Below are 26,873 nucleotides of genomic sequence, written 5' to 3' on the forward strand. Positions count from 1 at the left end.
CATATGTAGACCATTCCATTCAACAGCAGCTGAATACATTCTTCTCAAGTGCACAAAGAACATTCTTGTGTAGGTAGATCATAGGCTAAGTCATAAGACAAATATTAGAAAATTTGAGAAGACTGAAATCATACCAAGTATTTTTTCCAATCAAAATAGTAACTATTAAGAAGAAAACTGGAAAATTCACAAATATATGGAAATAATATACCGCTAAATAAGCAATGGGTCAAAAAAATCAAAATCAAAAATATCTTGAAAAAATCAAAGTAGAAATAGAACATACTAAAACTTAAGGGATACATAAAAGTACTTCTATGAGGGAAGTTTATGGGATACGTGTTTACATTAAAAGTATCTCAAATAGGGGTGCCTGGCTGGCTTAGTTGGTAGAGCATGCAACTCTTAATCTCAGGGTCATGAGTTCAAGCCCCACGATGGGTGCATAGCCTACATAAAAAAATAAAAAGGGGCTCCTGGGTGGCTCAGTTAAGCATCTGACTCTTGATTTTGGCTCAGGTCATGATCTCACAGTTTGAGTTTGAGCCCTGAGTTGGACTCTGTGCTGACAGTGTGTGCTTGGGATTCTTTACCTCCTTTTCTTTCTGCCTTTCCCCCACTAACATGTGCACCCACGCACTCTCTCTCAAATAATAAACTTAAAAAAAGAGGAAAAAAAGAACTATCTCAAATAACGTACATGACACCTCAAAAGATTAGAAAAAGAAAAAATAAGCCTAATGTTAGAAGAAGGAAGGAAATAATAAAGATCAGAGAAAAATAAATTAAGCAGACCAGAAAAACAATAGAAAAGATCAACAAAACTAAGAGCTGCTTTTTGAAAAGATAAAACTGACAAACTTTTAGTGAAATTAAGAAAAAAAAAAGAGGATTCAAAATCAGGAAGGAAAAAGGACGCATTACATCTGATACTGTAGACACACAAAAAAGTATAAAGTTACTATGAAAATTATATGCCAGCAAATTAAATAATCTAGGAGAAATGAGTAAATTCCTAGAAACATACAACCTACGAAGACTGAATCATGAAGAAATAGAAAATCTGAACAGACCAATAGAGTAAGGTAGAGTTGATTACCAATCAGTAATCAACAATTTCTCAGCAAAGAAAAAAGCCCAGGACGAGATGGACTCACTGGTAAAATCTACCAAATATTTGAAGAATTTGCACCAATCCTTTCAAATTCTTCCCAAAAAACTGAAGAGAAGGGAACACTTCTAAACTCATTTTATTAGGCTGGTAGTACCCAATACAAAAGCCAGGTAAGGACACTACAAGAAAACTATCCAATATCCACAGTGAATATGATACAAAAATACTCAACAAAATGCTAGCAAACTTAATTCAGCAGGCACATTAAAAAGATTATTCATCATTATCAAGTAGGATTAATCTGAGATATAAAAATGGTTCAACATATGCAAATCAATAAATGTGATACATTAATAGAATGAAAGCTAAAAATCACATGATGATCTTTATAAAAAGCATCTGACAGAGTTCAACATCCATTCATGATACAGACTCTCAACAATTGGATATGAAATGAATGTTACTCAACATTATAAAGGCCATATATGACAAGTCCACAGCTAACATCACATTGAGTGGTGAAAAGCTGGAAGGTTTTCGTCTAAGATCAGTGAATGACCACTCTTACTACTCCTAATCAACATAGTACTGTCAGTCTTGATTTTATATATAGGAAACATTAAATATTCCACCAAAACACTGTTAGAATTAATCAATGAATTCAGTAAAGTTGCAAGATGTAAAATCAAGATAAGGAAATCAGTTGTTTTGATACACTAACAATGAAATATCTGAAAAACACACAAAACAATCCCATTTAAAACAGCATCAAAACTAAACACAGTACTTAGGAATATATTTAATCAAGGAGGGAAAAAGATGTGTACATTGAAAACTTAAGACTTTGATGAAAGAAAATAAAGACAACACAATAAATGGAAAGATACGCCATATTCATGATTTGGAAGAATGACTATCATTAAGATGTCCACACTACTCAAAGCCATCTATACAATGAATGCAATCCTTATCAAAATTCTAATGTCATTTTTTTAACAGAAAAACAATTCCAAAATTTGTATAGAGCCACAAAATATCTAGAGTAGCCTGAAAAAGAAGAACAAAGCAAAATGCATCACTTTTTGATCTCAAACTATTACAAAGCTATAATAATCAGAACAGTATGGTACTGGCATAAATATAGACATGCATGGGGGTGACTTAGTTGGTTAAGCGTCAGACTTCGGCTCAGGTAATGATCTCGAGGTGAGTTCCAGCCCCGCATCAGGCTCTGTGCTGACAGCTCAGAGCCTGAAGCCTGCTTCAGATTCTGTGTCTCCCTGCTTCTCTCTCTGCCCTCCCCTGCTCGTGCTCTGTCTCTCTCTCAAAAATAAACATAAAAAAAAAAAAAAAAATCTGACATGCAGATCACAGAAACAGAACCGAGAGCACAGAAACAGACCACTGAGTATATGCCCAACTGATATTTGATAAGGGAACCAAGAATACTCAAAAGGGAAAGGAAAATCTCTTCAATAAATTGTGCTGGGAAAATTGGATAATCACATGCTATTGAAATTGCTATGCTAATGAAATTGGACTCCAGTATTACTCTACTCACAAAAATTAACCTGAAATGGACTAAAAGACCTAAACATAAGACCTGAAACCATAAAATTCCTAGAAGAAAACATAAGGAAAAAGCTCCCTGACATAGGTCTTGGCAATTATTTTTTATGACACCAGAAGTATAAATAGATAAATAGGTGGGACTATATCAACCTAAAAAGCTTCTACATAGCAAAAGAAACAATCAACAAAATGAAAAGGCAGTCAATGGAGTGGGATAAAGTATTCCCAAACCATTTATCTGATGATGGGTTAACAGCCAAAATATATAAGGAACTCCTACAACTCAAAAGCAAAACAAACAAACAAACAAAAAATCCGATTTAAAAATGGACAGAAGACCTGAACAGACATTTTTCCTAAGACATACAAATGGTCAACAGATACATAAAAAGATGCTCAATGTCACTAATCCTAAGGCAAAGGCAAATAAAAACCATGGTATCACTTCACATCTGTTAGAATGGCTATTATCAAAAAGACAAGTGGTAACAAATGTTAGGATATAGAGAAAAGGAAACCCTTGTGTACTGTTGGTGGGAATGTAAACTAATAATAGCTATTATGGACAAAAAAATGTAGGGTCCTCAAAAAATTAAAAAATGAACTACCATATGATTCAACGATTCTACTTCTGAGCACATATCTATAGGAAGTGGGATCTGGATCACAAAGGGACATCTGCACTCCCAAGTTCATTGTAGTATGAACAACAGCCAAGATACAGAAACAACATACATGTCCACTGATGAATAAATAAAGAATACACACACACACTGGAGTATTGTTCAGCCACAAAAAAAGGGAAATCCTGCCATTTGTAAAAACGAGGATGCAACTTGAGGGCATTCTGCTAATAAGTCAGACGGAAAAAGACTAATACTGTATGATATCATTTACATGTGGAATCTATAAAAGCCAAACTTACAGAAACAGAGTAGTAGAATGGTGGTTGTCAGGGGATGAGAGCTGGGTGAAATGGGGACATAATGGAAAAAGGGTACATACTTTCAGTTATGTAAGATGAACAAGCTTTGAGGATCGGGTGCCCAGCATGATGACTATAGTTAACAATACAGTATTAACATACTTGAAAATTGCCTCGACAGTATATTTTAAATGTTACCACCATACACACAAAAAAGTGGTAATTTGTGAGGTCATTGAGATATTAACTAAACTTCTTTTGTTATTCATTTTGTAACAGGTATATGTACCAAATCACCACATACATCTTAAACTTAACATGTTATATATATATATGTCAATTATATTTTAGTAAAGCTGAAAAAAGTAAATCTTAAAAAAAAAATGCATGTGTGCATTGACAAAAAAACTCTAGAATGATACCAAATAACTTTCAATTCAGAAAGAGAGAGAAGACAAGGGATGTAAAGAACTAAGGGCAATCTGTTTTCCCATTCAATTGATATTTATTACAAAAATTTTTAATTGTTATTTTAGAAAGAGAGTGTGCAAATGTGGGAGAGGGGCAGAGGGAGAAAGAGAGTCTCAAGCAGGCTCCACGCTCAGTGCAGTGCCTGATATGTGGCTTGATCCCATGACTGTGGGATCATGACCTGACCTGAAATCAAGAGTCAGATGCTCAACTGACTGAGCCACACAGGGGCCCCCAATTGATACATATCTTTTAAACTTAATATATCCTTTACCTCTGATTAGGAAAATAATCATGCTTACTTTGAAAAATAAGTTGACATCATACTATATATTCACTTTTTTCACCCAGCAGAGTAATATATTTTTACATTAGTTTTAATTTATAATTCAGCAGCAATATATTCTTTTTTTCTGAGCACAGGTGACACACAATGCTACGTCAGTTTCAGGTATACAACAAAGTGATTTGACAAGTCTATATGTTATGCTATATGTACCACAAAGCAACACATACTTTAAATTCTGCTATATCCTGCTAAGAATTCAATGGTTAAAAGGTACTCACAGCCATCACTGGTTTAGGGTTTTAGCCTGAAAGACAGAAACTGACCTAAGTGTACCATTTAACTAATAGGCATAGATGAATGGCAATGATACAGGCCTGGTACCCTACTCATCAGTAAAGATGCAAAGGTGGAAATGATTTGGTCTTTGTTCATTATCTAGCAACCTGAGGTTGTCTTTACAGAGTTTACATGTAGGAACCATGGTGTAATGCACAAAATCAATTTCAGTTTTAATAATCAAACGTGTCTTTTTTTTCTTATTATTAATTACAATCGTTGCAACCATTACCTTTGCATGGGTAGCAAACTCCAACTTCTCATTCTGCAGTATTACTGGATATGTAAGTGAGGGGTTTGAAATGATCTGCATTGATTTTTAATTTGCGTAAATATATATAAAGATAGGTATACTCCAAAGTATGAAAGAAACACAGAAACACAAACTAAACCCAGAAAGACTTTTGGAATCAATATGTCAATGTCATTATCCAAATCCTAAAGCATTACCTAAGTATTACCAAGGATACTGAAACTGAACAAGAAATGGCTTATCCAAGATCAAACAATCTGTGGAAAAAAATAAAACTAGAACCATCTGCCACATAGAGGAAAAGGGGCCATTCCAGGCTAATTCCATTTCTCCCACAAGAATTTAGGTTCTATTGTGAAGGAGAGCAGTGTCAAGTGCTAGAAGATGCAGGTGTCTGGTTTTTTGTTTTTTTTTAATGAACTGTATGATTTCAGGTAAATCATTAACTGTCTTTATTTTCAAAAGGCTAATTCTAAATGAAGTTAAAGGTATACCTCTAAAATTCCCTTTACTTGAAATTTCTAAGATGTCAAGTGTTTGGTGCAGCTTAATATAATCAAGTTACCCCGAGACGGCCTCCCTGGTTTCTTTGGGGTTTGAACCCCTGGTCTTCAATGACAAGGCCTGTTTCAGTAACCTCCCAGGCTTTTCTAATTTAGCCCTGTTCTGGCTGCTAGTGACAGAACCACACTGTGCGTTGTATAAGTGAATAGCATCTGTACCAGTTGTGTTTTTGGTGGTTGTGAGGGAGGTGCTGTTTTTCAGTGACTTGAAAAGCAGGTCTCTTAATTTGGTTCAGATCTTTTCCTTTAGAATCTATATAATTCTGTTCTTCCCAGAATTTGTGAATTAAATGGTTCTGGAAGTATTTGAAAATGGAAGAATTAGGGATGTCTGGGTGTCTCAGTTGGTTAAGCATCTGACTTTGGCTCAGGTCACGATCCTACGGTTTGTGAGTTCGAGCCCTGCATTGGGCTCTGTGCTGACAGCTCAGAGCCTGGAGCCTGTTTCGGATTCTGTGTTTCCCTCCCTTTCTGCCCCTCCTGTCCTTGCGTGCTCTCTCTCAAAAATAAATAAACATTAAAAAAAAAAAAATGGAAGAATAAATATTCAAAACGTATCGATCTTTAAGAATAGCAGAGAGGCATTTTCCTTGAACATGACTTTCAGAGGCTCTCTACCATCGAAATAGAAAACTACCTTTGAACAACCAAATTTACCAAAGCACTGCAAACAAAGCAGATGAAGAACCTAGTTGGTAAGGGTTCTTTTTAGGCACATTTATAATAGCACATCTTTAAAATTTAGGTACCCATGGGGCACCTGGGTGGCTTGGTTGGGCATCCGACTTTGGCTCAGGTCATATTCTCACAGTTTGTGAGTTGGGAGCCCTGCATCAGGCTCTGTGCTGACAGCTCAGAGCCTGGAGCCTGCTTTAGATTCTGTGTCACCCTCTCTCTCTGCCCCTCCTCGCTCATGCTCTGTTTCTGTCTCCCTTTCAAAAATAAATAGACATTTAAAAAAATTAAGGAAAGGGGCGCCTGGGTGGCTCAGTCGGTTAAGCGTCCGACTTCAGCTCAGGTCACGATCTCGTGGTCCATGAGTTTGAGCCCCGCGTCGGGTTCTGGGCTGATGGCTCAGAGCCTGGAGCCTCCTTCCGATTCTGTGTCTCCCTCTCTCTCTGCCCCTCCCCCGTTCATGCTCTGTCTCTCTCTGTCTCAAAAATAAATAAACATTAAAAAAAAAAATTAAAAAAAAAATTAAGGAAAAAAAAAATCAGGTCTCCAAAACTGGGCCAAGAGGGGCAGGTAAATACATGCTTTGGTGAACTTTACTTATGAGAACAGAAAACTGAAACCTGAGGATCAGAGCAAACATAGTCAAAAAGCAGCTCTGTGTTTTAGAAGTTCTTTGAAGACCTTTACTCCATTTCTCTTCAGGTATTCTGCTTTTCCCTTTTGGTCTTCCCCTCTGGATTTGGGCATTATAAAGTGTCAAGAATCTACAAACTAGTTTGTATTGTAGATCAGGGTTCTGAATGTCAAATTAGGCTTAACCATAATTGGTTAGTTCCTTATGGGGCAGAAAAGCATGCTACAAGCCAAATAAGTTTCTACTTAATCTTAGAAATTAGGATGATAACGATATATGGCAAGTGAGTATCTCATTCCAGGGTATAGCTCATTGTGTTAATTTTGAGCTTTATTCACAAGATGGCAAACAGTTTGTAATTACAAGTTATTGATATAATAAATTACTACCTTAAACTGTGATCTCCCCAAAAGATAGCCTTAACAAATGGCATATAAAATCACAGGGCACTTGGGTGGCTCTGTCGGTTAAACATCTCTTGATGTCAGTTCAGGTCATGATCTCACGGTTCATGAGATCAAGCCTCATGTGGGACCTGTACTGATAGTGCAGAGCCTGCTTGGGATTCCCCCTCTTCCTTTCTCGGCCCCTTCTCCCACTCGTGCTCTCTAACTAAACTAAAAATCAAACAAACAAACAAAAATAACAAAGAAGAAAATAGAATACTTCTATCAGACAAACTAGACTTTAAATTAAAGGCTGTAACAAGAGATGAAGAAGGGCATTATATAATAATTACAGGGTCTCTCCATCAGGAAGAGCTAACAATTACGAATGTGTATGCACTGAATTCGGAAGCACCCAAATATATAAAACAATTAATCACAAGCATAAGCAATCTTATTGATAAGAATGTGGTAATTGCAGAGGATTTTAATACTCCACTTACAGCAATGGACAGATGCTCTAGACACAGAATCAATAAAGAAACAATGGCTCTGAACGATACATTGGACCAGATGGACTTGACAGATATATTTAGAACTCTACATCCCAAAGCAGCAGAATAAGCTTTGCGCAGTGGCAGTATCATAGTCAATGAGGTTTATCCAAGGTGCGATTATTGCTAATTGAAAACTTTTCCCAAAGCAGCAGAATATACTTTCTTCTTGAGTGCACATGGGACATTCTCCAAGACAGATCACATACTGCATCACAAAATAGCCCTCAATAAATATAAAAGAACTGAGATCATACCATGCACACTTTCAGATCACAATGCTATGAAACTTGAAATCAACCATAGGAAAAGTCTGGAAAACCTCCAAAAGTATGGAGGTTAAGGAACATCCCACTAAAGAATTAATGGGTCAACCAGTCAATTAGAGAAGAAATTAAAAAATATATGGAAACAAATGAAAATGAAAATACAACAATCCAAACCCTTTGGGATGCAGCAAAGGCAGTTCTAAGAGGAAAATACATTGTAATCCAGGCCTATCTCAAGAAACAAGAAAAATCCCAAATATAAAATCTAACAGCATACCTAAAGGAACTAGAAGCAGAACAGCAAAGACACCCCAAACCCAGCAGAAGATGAGAAATAATAAAGATCAGAGCAGAAATAATATAGAATCCAAAAAAACAGATCAATGCAACCAAGAGTTGGTTTTTTGAAAAAATAAACAAAATTGACAAACCTCTAGCCATGCTTCTCAAAAAGAAAAGAGAGAGGACCCAAATAGATAAAATCACAAATGAAAATGGATTTATTACAACTAATCCCTCAGAAATACAAGCAATTATCAGGGAATACTATGAAAAATTGTATGCCAACAAACTGGACAACCTGGAAGAAATGGACAAATTCCTAAACACCCACACACTACCAAAACTCAAACGGGGAAATGGAAAATTTCAACAGACCCATAACTAGTGAAGAAATTGAATCAGTTATCAAAAATCTCCCAACAAATAAGAGTCCTGGACCAGATGGCTTCCCTGGGGAGTTCTACCAGACATTTAAAGCAGAGATAATACCTATCCTTCTCAAGCTGTTCCAAAAAACAGAAATAGAAGGAAAACTTCCAGACTCATTCTATGAAGCCAGCATTACTTTGATTCCCAAACCAGACAGAGACCCAGCAAAAAAAAGAGAACTACAGGCCAATATCCCTGATGAATATGGATGCAAAAATTCTCAACAAGATAGTAGCAAATCGAATTCAACAGCATATAAAAAGAATTCTTCACGATGATCAAGTGGGATTCATTCCTGGGATGCAGGGGTGGTTCAATATTCGCAAATCAATCAACGTGATACATCACATTAATAAAAGAACCATAGGATCCTGTCAATAGATGCAGAAAAAGCATTTGACAAAATACAGCATCCTTTCTTAATAAAAACCCTCAAGAAAGCTGGGATAGAAGGAACATACTTAAACATCACAAAAGCCATTTATGAAAAGCCCACAGCTAACATCATCCTCCATGGGGAAAAACTGAGAGCTTTCCCCCTGAGATCAGGAACACGACAGGGACGTCCACTCTCACCACTGTTGCTTAACATGGTGTTGGAAGTCCTACCATCAGCAATCAGACAACAAAATGAAATTAAAAGCATCAAAATTGGCAAAGAAGTCAAACTTCCATTTTTCGCAGACTACATGATACTCTACATGGAAAACCCGACAGACTCCACCAGAAGTCTGCTAGAACTGATACATGAATTCAGCAAAGTCAGAGTACAAAATCAATGTATAGAAATTGGCTGCATTTTTATACACCAATAATGAAGCAACATAAAGACAAATAAAGAAACTGATACCATTCACAACTGCACCAAGAAGTGTAAGATACCTAGGAATAAAGCTAACCAAAGATGTAAAAGATCTATATGCTGAAAACTATAGAAAGCTTATGAAGAAAACTAAAGGAGATACAAAGAAATGGAAAAACGTTCCATGCTCATGGACTGGAAGAATAAATATTGTTAAAATGTCAATAGTACCCAAAGCAATCTACACATTCAATGCAATCCTAATTAAAATTGCACCAGCATTCTTCTCAAAGTTAGAATGAACAATTCTAAAATTTGTATGGTATCACAAAAGACCCCAAATAGCTAAAGTAATACTGAAGAAGAAAACCATAGTGGGAGGCATCCCAATCCCAGACCTTAGCCTCTACTACAAAGCTGTAATCATCAAGACAGTATGGTACTGGCACTAAAACAGACACATAGACCAGTGGAATAGAATAGAGAACCCAGAATTGGATCCACAGATGTATGGCCAACTAATCTTTGACAAAGCAGGGAAGAGTATCCAATGGAAAAAAGACAGTCTCTTTAACAAATGATGCTGGGAAAACTGGACAGAAGAATGAAACTAGACCATTTTCTTACAGCATACACAAAAATAAACTCAAAATGGATAAAGGACCTGAATATGAGACAGAAAACTATCAAAACCCTAGAAGAGAAAGCAGGAAAAAAACCTCTTTGACCTCAGCTGCAGCAGTTTCTTACTCAACACATCTCTAAAGGCAAGGGAGTTAAAAGGAGAAATGAACTACTGGGACCTCATCAAGATAAAAAGCTTCTGTACTGCAAAGGAAATAATCAACAAAACTAAAAGGCAACCGACAGAATGGGAAAAGATATTTGCAAATGACATATTGGATAAAGGGCTAGTATCCAAAACCTATGAAGAACTCACCAAACTCCACACCTGAAAAACAAATAAGCCAGTGAAGACATGGGCAGAAGACATGAATAGACACTTTTTCAAAGAAGACATCCAGATAGCCAACAGACACATGAAAAGATGCTCAACGTCACTCCTCATCAGGGAAATACAAATCAAAACCACACTGAGATACCACCTCATGCCGGTCAAGGTGGCTAAAATGAACAAACCAGGAAACTACAGATGCTGGAGGATGTGGAGAAACAGAAATCCTCTTGCACGGTTGGTGGGAATGCAAGCTGGTGCAGCTGCTCTGGAAAACTGTGGAGGTTCCTCAAAAAATTAAAAATAGATCTACCCTATGTCTCAGCAATAGCACTGCTAGGAATTTACCCAAGGGATACAGTAGTGCTAATGCATGGGGGCACATGTACCCCAATGTTTATAGCAGCACTTTCAACAATAGCCAAATTATGGAAAAAGCCTAACCGTCCATCCACTGACAAATAGATAAAGAAGATGTGGTTTATATACACAATGGAATACTATTTGGCAATGAGAAAGAATGAAATCTGGTTATTTGCAGCAATGTGGATGGAACTGGAAGGTATTATGCTAAGTGCAATAAGTCAGTCAGAGAAAGATTGCATATGCTTTCACTCATTTATGTGGATCTTGAGAAACTTAACAGAAGACCATGGGGGGAGGGAAGAGGGGAAAAAAGTTAGAGAGAGGGAGGGAGGCAAACCATAAGAGACTCTTGGATACTGAGAACAAAGTGAGGGTTGATGGGGGGTGGGGGAGAGGGGGAGAGGTGATGGGCATTAAGGAGGGCACCTGTTGGGATGAGCACTGGGTGTTGTATGGAAACCAATTTGACAATAGTATTATATAAAAAAAGAAAATAATAGTGGAATCATATGAATAGTTCTAGTAATTTCTCATCAAAACAATCATCATCAGAAAAAAAAAAAAGCAAGGACAGCATCACGAGGCCAACAATGTTAGTTCTATGGGCTGGAAAAATGGAACTTCTTCAGATCTCAAATTCTCAATATAAACTAGGGACTGTACAAGATTTTCATTACATCCCTGTCAGTTTTGACATTTCATGAAATGATGGGTTAATTTTCTTGTTTTGAGTATCAATTTCACTGACATAGATTTGGTGTTAAATTTTTTTTTTTCTGTTCAGACACTGTCCAAACTGTACCGTTAACTGACATATAAGGTGACAGGACCTGGTGTCAAGCAAAAATCTGTTTCTAATAAGTCATTTGGAAAAGTGTATCTGGGTAAGAATAATGGGATTTTGCCGGATAAACTTACTGTCATTTCCTCTCACGCTTGCTGAGTATAAGACATGAGTCCTGGATTACAAGGAGTAAAGAGCATTACTTTTATAGTTTTATGTAGGTATGTATGTATGTATGCATGCATGCACGTTTGTTTGTTTTTGAGAGAAACAGAGACAGAGTGTGAGGGGGAGGGAGAGAGAGAGAGAGAGAGAGAGAGACAGACAGAGAGAGAGAGAGACAGAATCCAAAGCAGGCTCCAGGCTCTGAGCTGTCAGCATAGAGCCTGACGCAGGGCTCGAACTCACGAACTGCAAGATCATGACCTGAGCCAAAGTCAGACACTTAACCGACTAAGCCACTCAGGCGCCCCAAAGAGAATTAGTTTTAAGAAGCAATTATCAAAATACTGGAGAGAGTAAAATTTAAACACCAGTGGACATCGTGGCTCAAAGCAATAGAATTTAAATGAAAGATCATCTATATAAAATGTAGTGAATTCTGTGCAATTGACACCATGGCATTCTAGTTTATAGAACCACATTCTACGGTTTATAAGAGATCTAGAAACGCAGTATGACAACCCGATTAAAGACTTAACAACTCTCCTCATATGTCACGGTCCCAAGAGAATGTAAGCAACTTAGCATATGCAGTGTACTGGTATATTTGTGTTCACTCTGGAGTTTGAATAGATCCATATTCCAATTTTGAATCCAAACAACTAATAAAAGAATGATTATGCTTATCTTCCCTATTACACCTGGTTCCAGCTGAAATCAACATCTTATGTCAACCAATAACCACACTTTAGATAACTGGAGATAAACCCTGGAGGAAAAAATTTAATTTCATTGTTCTAGTACCTTGGGTCCTTTTCTGTGTAAAAACGTTCATTACGTTTGTTATCACCAAAAGTTGCTCGATACACATCATGACAGCGAAGGTTCCTCTGGAAGGTGTAGAATAAAACATCTTCCTCTTCTTCATCCTTTACCCATTCTGAAAGAAAATAATTAAAGATTTATATACATTACATACTACTCGAAGTTGAAAAAAAGGGCACAGTGCATTCAAATTTTGAGTTTCCTCAAAAAAAGAGACGCACAAGTTCATCCCTGGAAATGTAAATTGAACACGGGTTTGATCGTGGTCACCAAAATAAGTCAGAGAGCTTTCCAGAAAATAAAATACTGCCACATCAATTCCAAGGTTTCGAGCAGTTCTCAGTCCCAGGTTTCTGAATAAGAGTTGAATGTTTAGTATTTTCAGAGTCACAGCTTACATGGGATGAATTGTTTCCATCTACAACCCCTAACTTTAAGTCTGAAGAAATACCAGATCACTTTCTCTCATGCCTCTTTTCTGTCTGCTTTCAAGCCATAGGATATCTCATTTAATACATTTAATGTTGGAGTTTTCTTGCTCTTACCAGAAGCTGACACGATTACGTCATGACTGCCACCTGGCTGGCAGTAACTGTAAGACATCATTGTATAATATGGATCTTGATTTTTAAAGAGGTTAAAATGTGCAAAATTGTAAATCTAAGAATCAATTAGACTAAAATTTCAATTTGCCGCAAAAGCACTTAGTTATTAAACAATGGGGAAAATTAAAGTAGAAAATGAAAAAGGAAGATAAACTATGAACATATGTATCACTCAATGATAAAAGGTAAAATTAAGAAATTAAAAAAAAATTTTTCATGTTTACTTATTTTTGAGAGAGAGAGAGAGAGAGAGAGAGAGAGAGGGTGAGCGAGCGAGCATGAGGGGAGGAGGTGCAGAGAGAAGACACAGAATCTGAAACAGGCTCTAGGCTCTCAGCAAAGAGCCTGACGCGGGGCTCAAACTCAGAATGGTGAGATCATGACTGGAGCTAAAGCTGTACACTTAACCAACTGAGCCATCCAGGTGTCCCAATAAAAGAGAAAATTTAAAGTTGGTTCTACTAGTAAAAATATGACAAATTCTGTTAGTGAGTTAGTTAGCTCAACATCTTCCAAAGTTTCTCGGTAGTGACCTTGGGCAATTTGCTCTAATAGTTGACAAGATAACGTGAAATTTAAAAAATAGATACCTAAAATTAAAGTTCAGTAACATATTAAGATACAACTTATGTGCAAAAATGTATCTGAGTTAATAAATTTGCAAAGAATTATTGATATATCAAAATAAACTGTACAGCCTGGATTCTGGTTGTAGTACTTTAAAAAACATGAACATGAATTTGGATATATAATTAAGGAAGGCAAGGTCTCCTGAATGAGAGACACACAGGAAGCTTTGGGTCCATAGGGATAAAAGGATTAGGCATTCACTTTCTTATTCACTCACATGGACAAGTAAAAACGTTTCAAAAGTGCTGACAATTCTCTTACAGTTGTCATAACACAGAAGACTGTTTTGTTTGGTGGCTTACCAAAACTGGACACATTTGGGAAAGAGGCTTCCATTACAGGCTGATCACTTAGCTTCACAACGATACAGGTAGATGCTTCAGAATCTTCAGTTCTTATCTTAGCAGCTACATATTTTTCATCAGGAGCAACTCTGATACAATCAATGAAGGGCTGGTCTAATTTAAGTTCCTCCAAATTGAATAAAACTTCGTAATTATCATTATCTGCTGCATAAAGACAAGTATGAAAGTGATAACTCCACAAGATGTAGTTAAAAAAAATCTTTAGTATTTCAATGTTTTAAATTAGCATTCCCCTTCTAGAAGAGGATACAATCCAGCCTCCTTCAGCCTTGATAACAGCTTTATTTGCATAGAAACTGGCATTTTGTTATTTATTATTGTCCTATGCTATTCAGTGTTATTCCACACATCAGCCTATGTGATATTATTTGATAAATATAGTCTAGTATTTATAGATCATATAGAACCTAAAGGGTTATTATTTCAACAGAACTAATATAGGAGATATTAAAAAAAATGCTGGTTCCCACCTCCATTCTCCCCACCAAAGCTTTTGGATGTACCTGTCAACTATATCTTAAGTAAACCCAGATACTAACTAGTTATTTTTTTTAAATGCAGAAATAATCTAAAAAAATTTTTTCTATACCTTTAAGAAATTAATACCAAATTTCCTATGAAATACGTGAAATATAAAAAATCAGAGTATGTTAAAAAATAAAAATGGGAAAACTGTGGTGTACCTTCTTCATCTTTGGAACGAACCAAGCAGCAACCTTCTTGATAATAAACAAAACCACCATGCTTCACCTGACAAAAAAGAAACAAACGATTTATTTAATAATTATTTAAACACAATTTAATTGTTTAATGATCTGACCATTTAAAATGAAGAAATGAAATCTTCAGTAGACCTACTTAAGTCTATGGATGAACACATAACAAATAACAAAATGGATCACTTTTTACAACACAGTGGTTAAGATATGGTTTTCATACATTCATAATCACACATAATCTACATATAAATGTAGGAGGCAACAAAGAGAAGGCATAACAAAATCTATGTCGGTTCTTATGACTGTATAAATCACTTTAGGTATATTTGGGAGTATCTGACATCCCTATGGTGGGATTCCATTAATAGAGATTGAATGCAGCTTTAAGGTAATCCAAAATGAGGCAGATGAAGAAATTATGGCTCAGACTACTCTGAAAATCCGGTCAAAAACTTGCTGAGATTCTTTTCCTCTAAGTATGCAGTCACTACCAACTGTCCATGGTTTCGATTTGATTTCACACAAAGCATCTTCCAGGTTGACAGATATACACAATTTGAGATCGAGAGAATATTACTCAATATATAAATAGTGCTCTTGTCTAATACCTACATATTAAATGCAACTGACTGATCGACAGGATTTCAGGTAGCCTAAAATGCATTTATCACCTGCTAGTAAATGGCATATTCTGAATCTGGATTCCTGATTTTTAACCTACTGCTATTTCCATTCTCCTATGAATATGATTTTCATTTATAAGTTGTGGTTCTATTTTCCAGTCTTATTGGGAAATTTGCAACATGCATGTTCAATCTGTTTCAACTGAATATTTATGACTGTGGTAACCATAAAACATCAAATACTTGGCTTTTGTGGTATTATACTACTTCAAGTGAATTCCTTTTATTAAAAAAAGTGTAGACAGGGCAATCAGATACTTTTCAAATAATAAAAACATGATGGTTTCATATGAACTTTTCCTTGAAATTATTATTATTTTTTAATTTAAAGTTTACTTTGAGAGGGATAGAGAGAGAGTGCACGTGTATGCACAGGGGGGCAGAGAGAAGGAGAGAGAGAATCCCAAGCGGGTTCTGTGCTGATGCAGAGCTTAAACTCAAGAATTGTGAGGTCATGACCTGAGCCAAAATCAAGAGTCAACTGTCAGATGCTTAGCTCAATTGAGCCACCGAGGTGCCCCTCTCCTTGGAATTGTTAATAGCATTTTAAAAAAGAACTGGTTGTTTCCAAAAAATAGAATTAACACAATAGCTTGGAAATTCACTTTGACCTTTATTTTAAAAATCACATTGATTATTCTCTGTTTAAGTTTTTCAGCATATATTAAAGGTCTAATTTTGATGTGGGTTTGTGTCTAAATTCACAAAGCACTTGATTTGCGGGGTGTCTCGGTGGCTCAGTAGGTTAAGCATCTGACTTCAGCTCAGGTCATGATCTCACAGGTCGTGAGTTGAGCCCCACGTCGGGCTCTGCGCTGACAGCTCAGACCCCGGAGCCTGCTTTGGATTCTGTGTCTCCCTTTCTTTCTGTTCCTCCCCCACTTATACCCTGTCTCGCTCTCAAAAAATAAAATAAACATTAAAAAAAGTTTAAAAAAACCCCCAAAAAACAAAGTACTTCATTTGCATCTTGACTGGTAATATGAGATATAGGAAAAAAAAAAGTAAGATATCCCACCTCTGCATTGATGATTTCATATTCTTCTTGTGGCTGTGTTTCTAATTTTGTTCTCACTTTTTCAAATGCATCCATGTTTTCTGAAAGTGAGTCTTTGTTTTCTTGTTTAATAGGCAGAAAATCCTGGAAAAAGTTTACTGGTATGATCATAATATTTCAAACTAGAGAAAAAAACCTTTGCTTTTTAGAGCTCGTCCTTACTTACTTTTCATGCAAGTACTACAATGTTAGGTTTAGACCTATGAAATATGTATTTCATCATAAACGATGTTTCTTAACCTCAATAAACGATCCCCTCTTTTTCATTTAAAGATGTAAACAAATAAAATAAGGTGAACACCTGATGGCTATACTATTAATTTACATGTATTTAGTCCTTAAGATGCAGAAGCATTAAGAAGCACTGAAGAATGTTCAGAAATACTGTAAGATTTATACAAAATTAAGCAGGAAAGGACATTTACACATTTAGTAGTCAGGTGTAAGAGATAGAAAAATCTGTTTACTGAGTTTTATAAAGTACTATAATACTTCCTAAAAGGAAGGACAGTTCAAAGGGAGAGGAAGGCATTATCTTTATTAGTAAATGTTCACTATTACTCTATTCACAGCAAGTATTACAGGAAATGTGTCTTACTTTATATCTTTATTAGCTGCAATTTTCTTCTCTTGTGGGGATAAGGAATCTCCTAAATAGAACTGTTTATCAGATCAAAAGGGTAATTAATACTTTAAAAAAGAGCTTCTCTTTAAGTTTAAGGAAAAAATAGTATGTTCACTGTATACAAGAATAAGAAAAAATAATGGAAAATTAATAAACACGAGCAGAGATACAGATTATAGCTAAAGAAGCATTTAGTGTCTTATTGGAAGTATATATGAAAAGCTAATGGCTTTAGGTGACCTCTGGTGAGCATGTAAATGCCGTATGAATTATTAAAATTTGGATAAGGCAGAAACCTCAGTTATCACACAAACAAGGTTCACTAATTCAAAACTCCACAGGTTTGCTTTGGTTAAGCAAAAAGAATTGTAGCCAAGATTTTCAACGTCAGCTTTCTGCCCAAGATGACAACTGTACAGTGATTTGTGCCAGAGGGGCACTAAGCCTTTGGGAAGGACCTCTAACAGCTGGTAAGTATTTATTGCACAAGTGTGTCCATGATACTTTACCAACACTGTAGAGAATGTAAGCTATAAATACAATTTATGTCACAGTTTAAAATCTAAAATTAAACACATGAATAAAACAGAAATATCACCAAAACAAATTACTGGAAAAATGATCATTTTCTAAGTTTTTCTTTTGGACTTTTCGAGATGCTTTATGATTTGGATGAGATTCCAATTAGGAACAATTGTTGTTATGGTAGTCTAAGTCATTCAGTCTCTACTTCAATCATACACTTAATATGTCTGAATAATTATTTGAAATCAAATACTGGAGGCTCATGTTTATTTTTCATTTATTTTTTAGAATATACACAAAATCTAGAGCTGATCTTTAGAGTAGTGAGGTGAAATATCTGTATTAGTAATTTCCTATTATCATCCAAAACACAAATCAGGAGATCATTAGAAATCTATCTTCAAACTGTAACTTAGCGATAGGAGCTGTTTTTTCATTTCCAGATATATTGCTTATTTATTCTGTAATTTCATCGGACCTTCTCAAGTAGAGTAGCTATGAAGTAGAGTTAGGATAGCTATGAGGAGTACCTCTTTCTATCTTGCAGTTTCTAGCACATTCTGCATCTCCTTTTAAATAACCATTCTTCTTTTTCTTAATACCCATTCTTATAGAGCCATGGCTAGCACAGGGCTAAAGGCACAGAACTGGGTATAATACCTGTTCTCTTCGTCAATTTTATTCTTGATTAACCTTTTTCTGTGTCAAAAATCCAAATATACCAAGCTTATCTGAACCAAAATAACCCTGAAAGCAGTATGATTTTTAAATGCCTTAATTTGGAAGAATTCAGAGCTTTGTAAATAATTCCTTAAGAAGAATTACTCCCAGAAAAAATTGAGGTTTTCTACAATATTCATAAAGTATTCCAAGTTGTTCTTGGTTTTAGTTCTGTCCCAACAATACCCATTGGGCGTTTTAAGCTTTCATTTCAATGCCACTTAGCATTATCATTAGGTTACACAGCTAAACCTACCCATTACAGCCAAGTATCTTAATATGTTAATAGTCTACTGGTCTGAAGGGCATATATACTACCCAATGGAGCTGAGGTGAGGATAGCTTTAACTTAAAATTTTAAGGTTACATATACAGTATCAAGAGAGACTCCATTAGTGGAAAAAAGCACTCTTTACCTTCCAGGTAGCCTACTATAAAGCCATTTTAACAATGAAACTTATGAAACAGGAGGATGGAATATATGAACTTCATTATGGCAAAAAATGCGTAATTCTAAGGACCAAAAAAAATCACACAGTAGAAAAATACTGGACAGCTTTTAGTCAAGATGGTACCATTAATAAATGGCTAATTCCGAGTCCAGGGCAAGAGAGTAAAAAGTAGGCTAGTCAGAAAGCAAGGAAATGCCCAAAGATTAACGGAGCTGCATTAAAAGGGCCCGTCTGTAGAGGTTCCTACATCTGGGAGAATTTGAGCATCAAAAAAATAATGATTAAAACTGATATTACCCTGAAAAATATAAAAATTCAAAGTAAGTTGAAAAACCAAACCAAAACAAAACTCTCCAAACACACTAAAGTGAAAAAAGAGTTCAACAAAAAAGAAAACTCTTCTTTACAAAATAATATCAGCTAATAAATGTAGAATTCAATTAGGAAAATCATTAGCAACCCCAGTGAAACAACTGATCAGGGTAAAGATCATCAACGGTTGTTAAACGTATTAGGTGAAATGATGTCGGGTAACACAGTACTGAAGTAGTACCCTACTGATTACTTAGTAACTGCAAAAGGAATAAGGTCCCTTTATGTATGGAGAACTAGCAATTATTACTGTAACCAAAATTATCAAACTTAACATCATTAATAGTAGGAAAGACTGACATTATAGGTCCTGTGAAATGCAGTATGAAGCATTTCAACTTGAGTAGAGAGTAAACCTAAAGGAAGTAAAAGAAACAAAATAAAGTGGTTTCAGTGAAATTGGTAAAGAAACTAGAGAAGATCAACAAAATGAAAAGTGGGTTCTTTTCGGGGCACCTGGGTGGCTCAGTCGGTTGAGTGCCTGACTTTGGCTCAGGTCATGATCTCATAGTTTGTGAGTTGGAGCCCTGGATCAGGCTCTGTGCTGACAGCTCAGAGCCTGGAGCCTGCTTCGGATTCTGTGTCTCCTTCTCTCTCTGCCCCTCCCCAATTTGTGCTTTGTCTCTCTCTCTTTCTCAAAAATAAAATTTTCAAAAAAAAAAAAAAAAAAAAAAAGTTGGTTCTTTTCAAAAGAATATTAGAAATGAAAAAGGTGGTATAACTACAGATATAATACAGATTTTAAAAAATCACAATAAAGTTCTTTGTGTGTATACATTTGAAAACAGATAAATGAGTAATTTCCCAGAAAATAAATGAATTCTAAAAATGGATAAAAAAGGAAGAGCTGTATAAGCCAATAACTATCAAAGAAATTAAGTGGTAATTAAGTATCCTCTTAAAAGAGATACCAAACCCAGTTGCTTTCAAAAGTTGTTTTCTTAAATCTTCAAGGATCTTTTCAAATGCTAAGAAAACAATGTCAACTATTTAAAACTATTCATATTATCAGGCAAATAAAACCTTGAAACCAAAACTGGACAATGACGATAAAAGACAATTAAAAATCAATCTTATCATAAAATATAGACTAAAAAAACCAAAAGTATAATGAATTAATGTATTTTTAAAAAGCACAAAACGAAAAATAGTAACATAATAATAAAATCCTATGTGACCAAGTAGGATATATCTTAAGAATGAAAGGATGGTTCAATATTACAAAATCTATTATTGTAATCTAACACAAATAAAAGAGATAAATCTTAGGGCCATTTCAATTAATGCAGAAAAAAATAGAAAATAATCAAGGCACTTTAAAAAAACGATAAAACGTTAATTAAGAATGGAGAATTTAGAAAAACTAGGAACTTCTTTGACTTGATAAACAGTCTCTGTTGTTTTACACTGGACCATATGTAATCTGTAATTAACATACCTGAAGTGTGTTCATATTAGTACACACCTTATTTAGCATCTGTGAAACACGTCTTAATAATCTTAATTATATTTACTTAAAATATCTAGCTATATTCGCTATTTTGTTATTCAAAAGTGATTGTTAAACGAAGGGAAGTAACCGTTTCCTATGCTCTCTGCCTCCAATTCCTTTCTTCCTTTTCCTTGCCCTTCTCATTCCACTGACTCTCTTGTTAAGGTCACTGATGGCCACAGCACTGCAAAATACAAAGGTTATTCTAGGTATTCATATTACTTAACCTATAAGCATCATGCCACAGTTGATCACTTCCTCCTCCTGAAAACACTTTTCTTCACCTGACTTCCAGAACACCTCATTTTCACTGTTTTCCTATTTCACCGGCCCTTCTAAGTCTCTTTAATGGGTTCCTACTTCCTGGCTTCTTAACAGCATGCCCTGGACCATTTCTTCATCTACAGTCTGCACGAATTCCCTTGATGATCTCATCCAGCCTTGTGACCTTAAATGCTATTTATATGCTGAGGACTCCCAAATTTGTATCTCTAGTCTGAACTTTCCCCTGCATAAGCTGAACTTCTATATCCAACGGACTTGTTCAACATTTGCACTTTGGATGACTAATAGGTATGTCAAAAAATGTCCAAAACCGAACTTCCAGTCTCCCCATGTATCCTCTCTCCCAAAAAAATCTTGTTCTTCAATCACTCCCATCCTGATAAATGACAATTCTGTCCTTCCAGTTGCTCAAGCTTCAAACCAGTCTTTTCTCTCTTGATACAACCAAGTGATCTGCAAATCCTTTCAACTTTTAAGATACATCTAGAATCTGACCACTTCTTACTCTTGTACTGGAACTACTCTGGTGGTACTGTTATCCTCTCTCCTTTGGATTACTGCAAAAGCCTAAATGCTATCTGCTTCTGCTCCTGTCTTCCATAAGCTATTTTCAACAAAAGAGCTAGCATGAGCCTAAAGTCAGATATCATTTCTTGACTCGAAGCCCTCCAATGGTTTCCCATCTTGCTCAAGAAGAAAAGGGAAAATGCTTGCAATGGTCTACAAGGTCCTAAAGGATCTTGTTTCACTACCTTGCTGACTCCATCTACTACTATATTCCTCCCACACCCACTTAGTCTGAGCCACACTGGCCTCTTTGATACTGCTTGAACATGACTGGCTTGCTCCCAACTCTGTTTCTTAGAACCTGCTATGCCCTATGCCCAAACACCTCCTTCAAGCTATTTCTCAAATGTCACCTTCTCAGTTGGGCCTTCCCTGACCATCCTATTAAATAACAACTCTCCCTATCTCAGTATGGCCTATTCATTCTTTCCCTGTCTTATTTTATGTTTCACTGTACCTATTGCCTCTGACATACTTTATATTTTATTCATATACTTTTTCGCTCTTCTCTCTTCTCTCAACTGGAATGATAAGCTTCATGACGGCAGGGAGTTTTGTTTCCTCTGCTCACCGCTATATACCCAATTGCTAGAATGGTGCAGAGTAGGGGTGCAACAAATAATTGCTGAGTAAAATGAAACAAAGCATAAAACATAAAAATTAAAAAACCCATTTAAATAAGACATCATAAGCAAAGTGAAAACACATAGCACAGAAAAGATACAGAAAAGATACCTACAGCACACAAAAGACAAAGGACATGTAAATACCTCTTATGAACCAGTAAGAAAACGAAAACTCATTGGAAAAATGGTTAAGGGACGTGAACATGCGATTCAAGAAGACAAAACGGGTTAATGAGCACAGAAAAAATCCTCAACTTTATCACTAATCAGGACACTGAATATTAATGACACACTCGACATACTGATATATTTACCTGTTGGAAGGGGAAAAAAGAAAAGGTCTGATAATATCAAGTGTTACTTGAGATACAGACAGAACTCTCATATTCCTGGTTTGTAGGCTGGTTTTATCAATTCAGAAATTAATTTGATAAACATTAGCATGTGAATGTAATCAGGAATTCTTTTATTTATTTATTTTTAAAAGTTTACTTATTTTGAGAGAGACAGAGACAGCATGAGTAGGGAAGAGGCAGAGAGGGAGAGAGCGAGAATCCAAGCAGGCTCAGCACTGGCAGCGCAGAGCCCAACATGGGGTTTGAACTCACAAAACCGTAAGATCATGACCTAAGCAGAAACCAAGAGTCAGACACTTAACTGACTGAGCCACTCAGGTGCCCTCCCTACAATCAGGAATTATATAATAGTTAATAGCACAATTAAATGAAGTATGGTTTTTATGGCCTAAACTCAGTACCTATATATGGATAACTCTTCCCAAATTCCAGACTCAGATATCCAATTGTCTATAGAAATCTCCACTTTAGTAGTGAATTATATCTATTTCTTCTCTGTCCTCACCCTTAAGATCTAAGTAACAGAGTATATACTTGTGACTATGACATAAGTCCATCTGAAACGTAATGATGCCTAGATGTGCTTTGGAATTTAATGATTTTGCAAAGTTAACACGGTGCCTATCCAGTAAGTGTGTGTGTGTGTGTGTGGGGGGGGTGGGGGGTGGGGGACACTATCTTGTAATGAAACACAGAAGATTTTGGAGCAAAACATCTATTAAGTGGGATAAAAACTATAATAGCTTTGTGTCAGTTTGTGGGGGATGGGGGTAGAGTTAAAACAACTTCTGTAAGAGGCTTCTGAATTTTAAAATGCAAACAGGGGGCGCCTGGGTGGCGCAGTCGGTTAAGTGTCCGACTTCAGCCAGGTCACGATCTCGCGGTCCGTGAGTTCGAGCCCCGCGTCAGGCTCTGGGCTGATGGCTCGGAGCCTGGAGCCTGTTTCCGATTCTGTGTCTCCCTCTCTCTCTGCCCCTCCCCCGTTCATGCTCTGTCTCTATCCCCCCAAAAAAAAAAAAAAAACAAAACAAAAAACAAAACAAAACAAAACAAAAAAACGTTGAAAAAAAAAATAAAAAAAAATAAAAAAATAAAATGCAAACAGAAGAGGGATTATCAACCTATATTCTCTATTCCTCTACTAAGATGTCCACAATAAAATGTAACCATCCTATAATGAAGAAGTTTGAGTGATTCTAGCTCTTTAATCTTTCCTCAAATCTACTTCTCTCCATTCTCATGGCTATGGCCTTAGGTTAGACTCTCATCTTCATGCATCTGAGTTCCTGGCAAGGCCTCCTACTTCCAATCAATTTTCTGCAGTTCTGTCAGAGTGATTCTTCTAAAATGCAAATCTGACTGCATCTGATTTTCAATGGCTTTCTGTTACTTTTAGGATGTAGTTTAAACTTCTCACAAGATTTACAAAATTGTCTATACATGTTCTGGCCCCTGTTTACTTCTATTGGTTCATTTTTGACCACTTTGGCTACACTACTTGTACAGATGCCCTCTCTAGATTTGAAGCTTTTACACATGCTGCTCCCGCTGCCTGGCAGGACCTTAACTACATCTGAGTCATTTCTTTTTTTGTCTAGCTCAATCCTTTATTTCGGGAGATAGGTTCAATAATTATATTGCAATCCACAGAATGGCATTCTTAAAACTGACGTAGGCCCATATTTATGGGGACAGGCATTCATTTAATACTACTGTCATGCAATGTTTCAGAAACAGGGAAACAATGTTGAACAAGATAGGAATGGACCAAACCCTTTTGAATGTTACATTTTATTTTTTAAGGTTTATTTTGAGAGTGAGCAAGCATGCATGTGCAAGCTGGGGAGGGGCAGAGAGAGAATCCCAAGCAGGCTCCATGCTGGGTGCGGATGCCGGGCTCTATCTCATGACCACAAGATCATGACCTGAGCTAGAACTGAGTCTGATGCTTAACTGACTGAGCTACCCAGGCGCCCTATGAATTTTACATTTCAGTTAGGAAGACAAAATAAAAAGGGAAAATGACCAATGAAATAATTAGAGTGGCAGGAAGAAAACAAAGCTAAAGTAGAAAATAACAAAGTGAAGAAGTTACTTTGATCACCATAATTGGAAATGTACTTTCTTAGGAAGCACCATTTATCAAGACCTAAAATAGGACAAGAAACTAGACATGTAGAAGTGACCTAAAGGGAATGCCACGTACAGGCCCTAAGATGGATGGGAAAGAGCTGTATTCTTTGATCTGGGATATAATCACCGCAGCTTTACCAAGGTGGACGGGGAGCGAAGTGACATGAAATAAGACAGTGTAAAATGCTACGGGCCCTTGGGGGACATGATTAGAAAACTGGATTTTATCTTTATGTAGTAAGAAATTCTGGAAGGATTTTAAGTTGGGTACGGACATCATTTAATTTATATTTTAAGATCATTTTTCCAGTTGTACAGAAAATGGGTTGGAAGGGAAGAAGAGGGCAAACAAGGAGCCTGTTTAGGTGGCTTTACTAGCAGTCCAGGTGAAAGATGGCTATAAAGGTGATGGTATGGACAGAGAAAAATAGATGCAATATATATATTGGAGGTTGGTGCAGTGTTTCTGAAAGCATGTCAACATGATGGCATATGGGATTTGGGATATGTGGACATTTTATTAGAAAGAATATAACTAGCACATCAATTTGCACATCATTTACTAAATTTATTCCTTGGAATAAGAGAAGTTGAAGCTAAAATAATTAAGTAAACAATAGCCTTGGTGCTATTGAGATATGGCAAAAATCATGAAGCCTGTTTGGGATACAGTATTAAGTGAAGTGATGGCAGGTAAAGGAACGGGAAGAATAAAAACTTCTGTGTTTCCAGTTGTGAACAACTGAGTATACAGCAATGAAAAGTAGAACTGGGTTGGGGAAGTTCAACTGTGGAAAGTTTGTTGCAAGATGTTCAACTGGCAAGTGTTAATTAAGTAGGGTGCAAAATACCGTGTAGCAGAGGGGAGTCTGGGATGAATAACTGCTACGATACTTAAATCCATACGAATGGATAAGACTGCTTGAGAAGAAATTAAAGAGAGAAAAAAGGGGCAGGACTAAGCCCTGGGAAACTCCAAAATGTAGACGTTCTATGAAAGAAAAGTTAGAAAAGAAGACTGAAGACAGGTTTGTAAGGGGGGGGAAGAAAACCAGGAAAACATGGAGTCAAGAAGCAAACACAAAAGAGTCTTTCAAGAAGACATGGTCAAGTGTATCAAATTTACTGAGAAAGCCTGTAAGAGGAGGAAAGAGAAAGGTCTACTGGGTTGAAATACGCTCCATCATTGGTGACACTGACTTGAGATTTTAAAGGAGGAATAGGAGCCATACTCCAGCAGGTTAAAGAACAAATGGACTGTGGAGAAAATATGAAGCTGTACCTACAAGGCAATCTCACTCTGTGGATTACTACAAAAAATTGTGAGACTACAATGTTCACTTTCTTTTCTTGCTTTCCGGAGTTTTATTTTTAAATTAAAAAAAATGTTTATTTATTTTTGAGACAGAGAGAGACAGAGCATGAGTGGGGGCAGGGGCAGAGAGAGGGAGGGAGACACAGAATCCGAAGCAGGCTCCAGGCTCTGAGCTGTCAGCACAGAGCCCGATGCACGGCTTGAGCTCAGGGACTGTGAGATCATGAGCTAAAGTTACGCTTAACTGACTGAGCCACCCAGGTGCCCCTCCTGAGTTTTACTTTAAAATATCCCCTTTCTTCTTCTTTCTGATGATGTTTCAAACCCTTTAGTAATTCCTACAAATCACAGGTCAGAAGTGCTAGTGAGGATATCCACTACCAAATTATCTCTCTCAGAACTACTGCAGGATTTGCTATAATCTGTATTGTAGAACAGCCAGCATGTTTAGTCAAAGGATTTAGCATGTTCTCTTTTATTTGGTTTTCTTTTTGTATCTTGTTCAGCTCTGCATGATCAAAGATCTTAGGAATTATTCTAGAAGGCAGAGCAGAATGCTGTAGAAGATAAATGTGGTATCTGGTTTGATGTTGGTCTTTGACTATTACTTGCTGCTGTAGGAGTATAATGGACTAAATTCAACTTGCCTTCTGGTACTGTTGAATGGAAAGCTAAGGGGCACCTGGGTGCTTCAGTCAGT

The 26,873-nt window shown here is 36.4% G+C and overlaps 1 protein-coding gene and 1 pseudogene across 4 annotated transcripts in view; one reads left to right on the forward strand and one right to left on the reverse strand.

Annotated features, from left to right (window-relative positions):
* The window catches only part of PREPL (prolyl endopeptidase like), a 58,501-nt gene that overhangs the window by 26,732 nt on the left and 4,896 nt on the right, over nt 1-26,873 (reverse strand). For 2 of the 4 annotated variants that reach the window (XM_019466776.2, XM_019466982.2), the window contains 4 exons: nt 16,667-16,789; nt 14,930-14,996; nt 14,184-14,390; nt 12,626-12,761 (listed from right to left, as the gene is read on the reverse strand). In XM_019466776.2, the coding sequence (XP_019322321.2) occupies nt 12,626-12,761; nt 14,184-14,390; nt 14,930-14,996; nt 16,667-16,789 (533 nt within the window). Of the gene's footprint in view, nt 1-12,625; nt 12,762-14,183; nt 14,391-14,929; nt 14,997-16,666; nt 16,790-17,303; nt 17,366-26,873 lie in introns of all 4 variants that reach the window. The other 2 variants (XM_019467060.2, XM_019466838.2) reach the window with 2 other exon arrangements.
* LOC128773598 (U4 spliceosomal RNA) lies at nt 7,842-7,923 on the forward strand (annotated as a pseudogene).

The sequence above is a fragment of the Panthera pardus genome, unplaced genomic scaffold, assembly GCF_024362965.1.
Source record: "Panthera pardus isolate Hobbes unplaced genomic scaffold, ASM2436296v1 HiC_scaffold_25, whole genome shotgun sequence".
Classification (NCBI taxonomy): domain Eukaryota; kingdom Metazoa; phylum Chordata; class Mammalia; order Carnivora; family Felidae; genus Panthera; species Panthera pardus.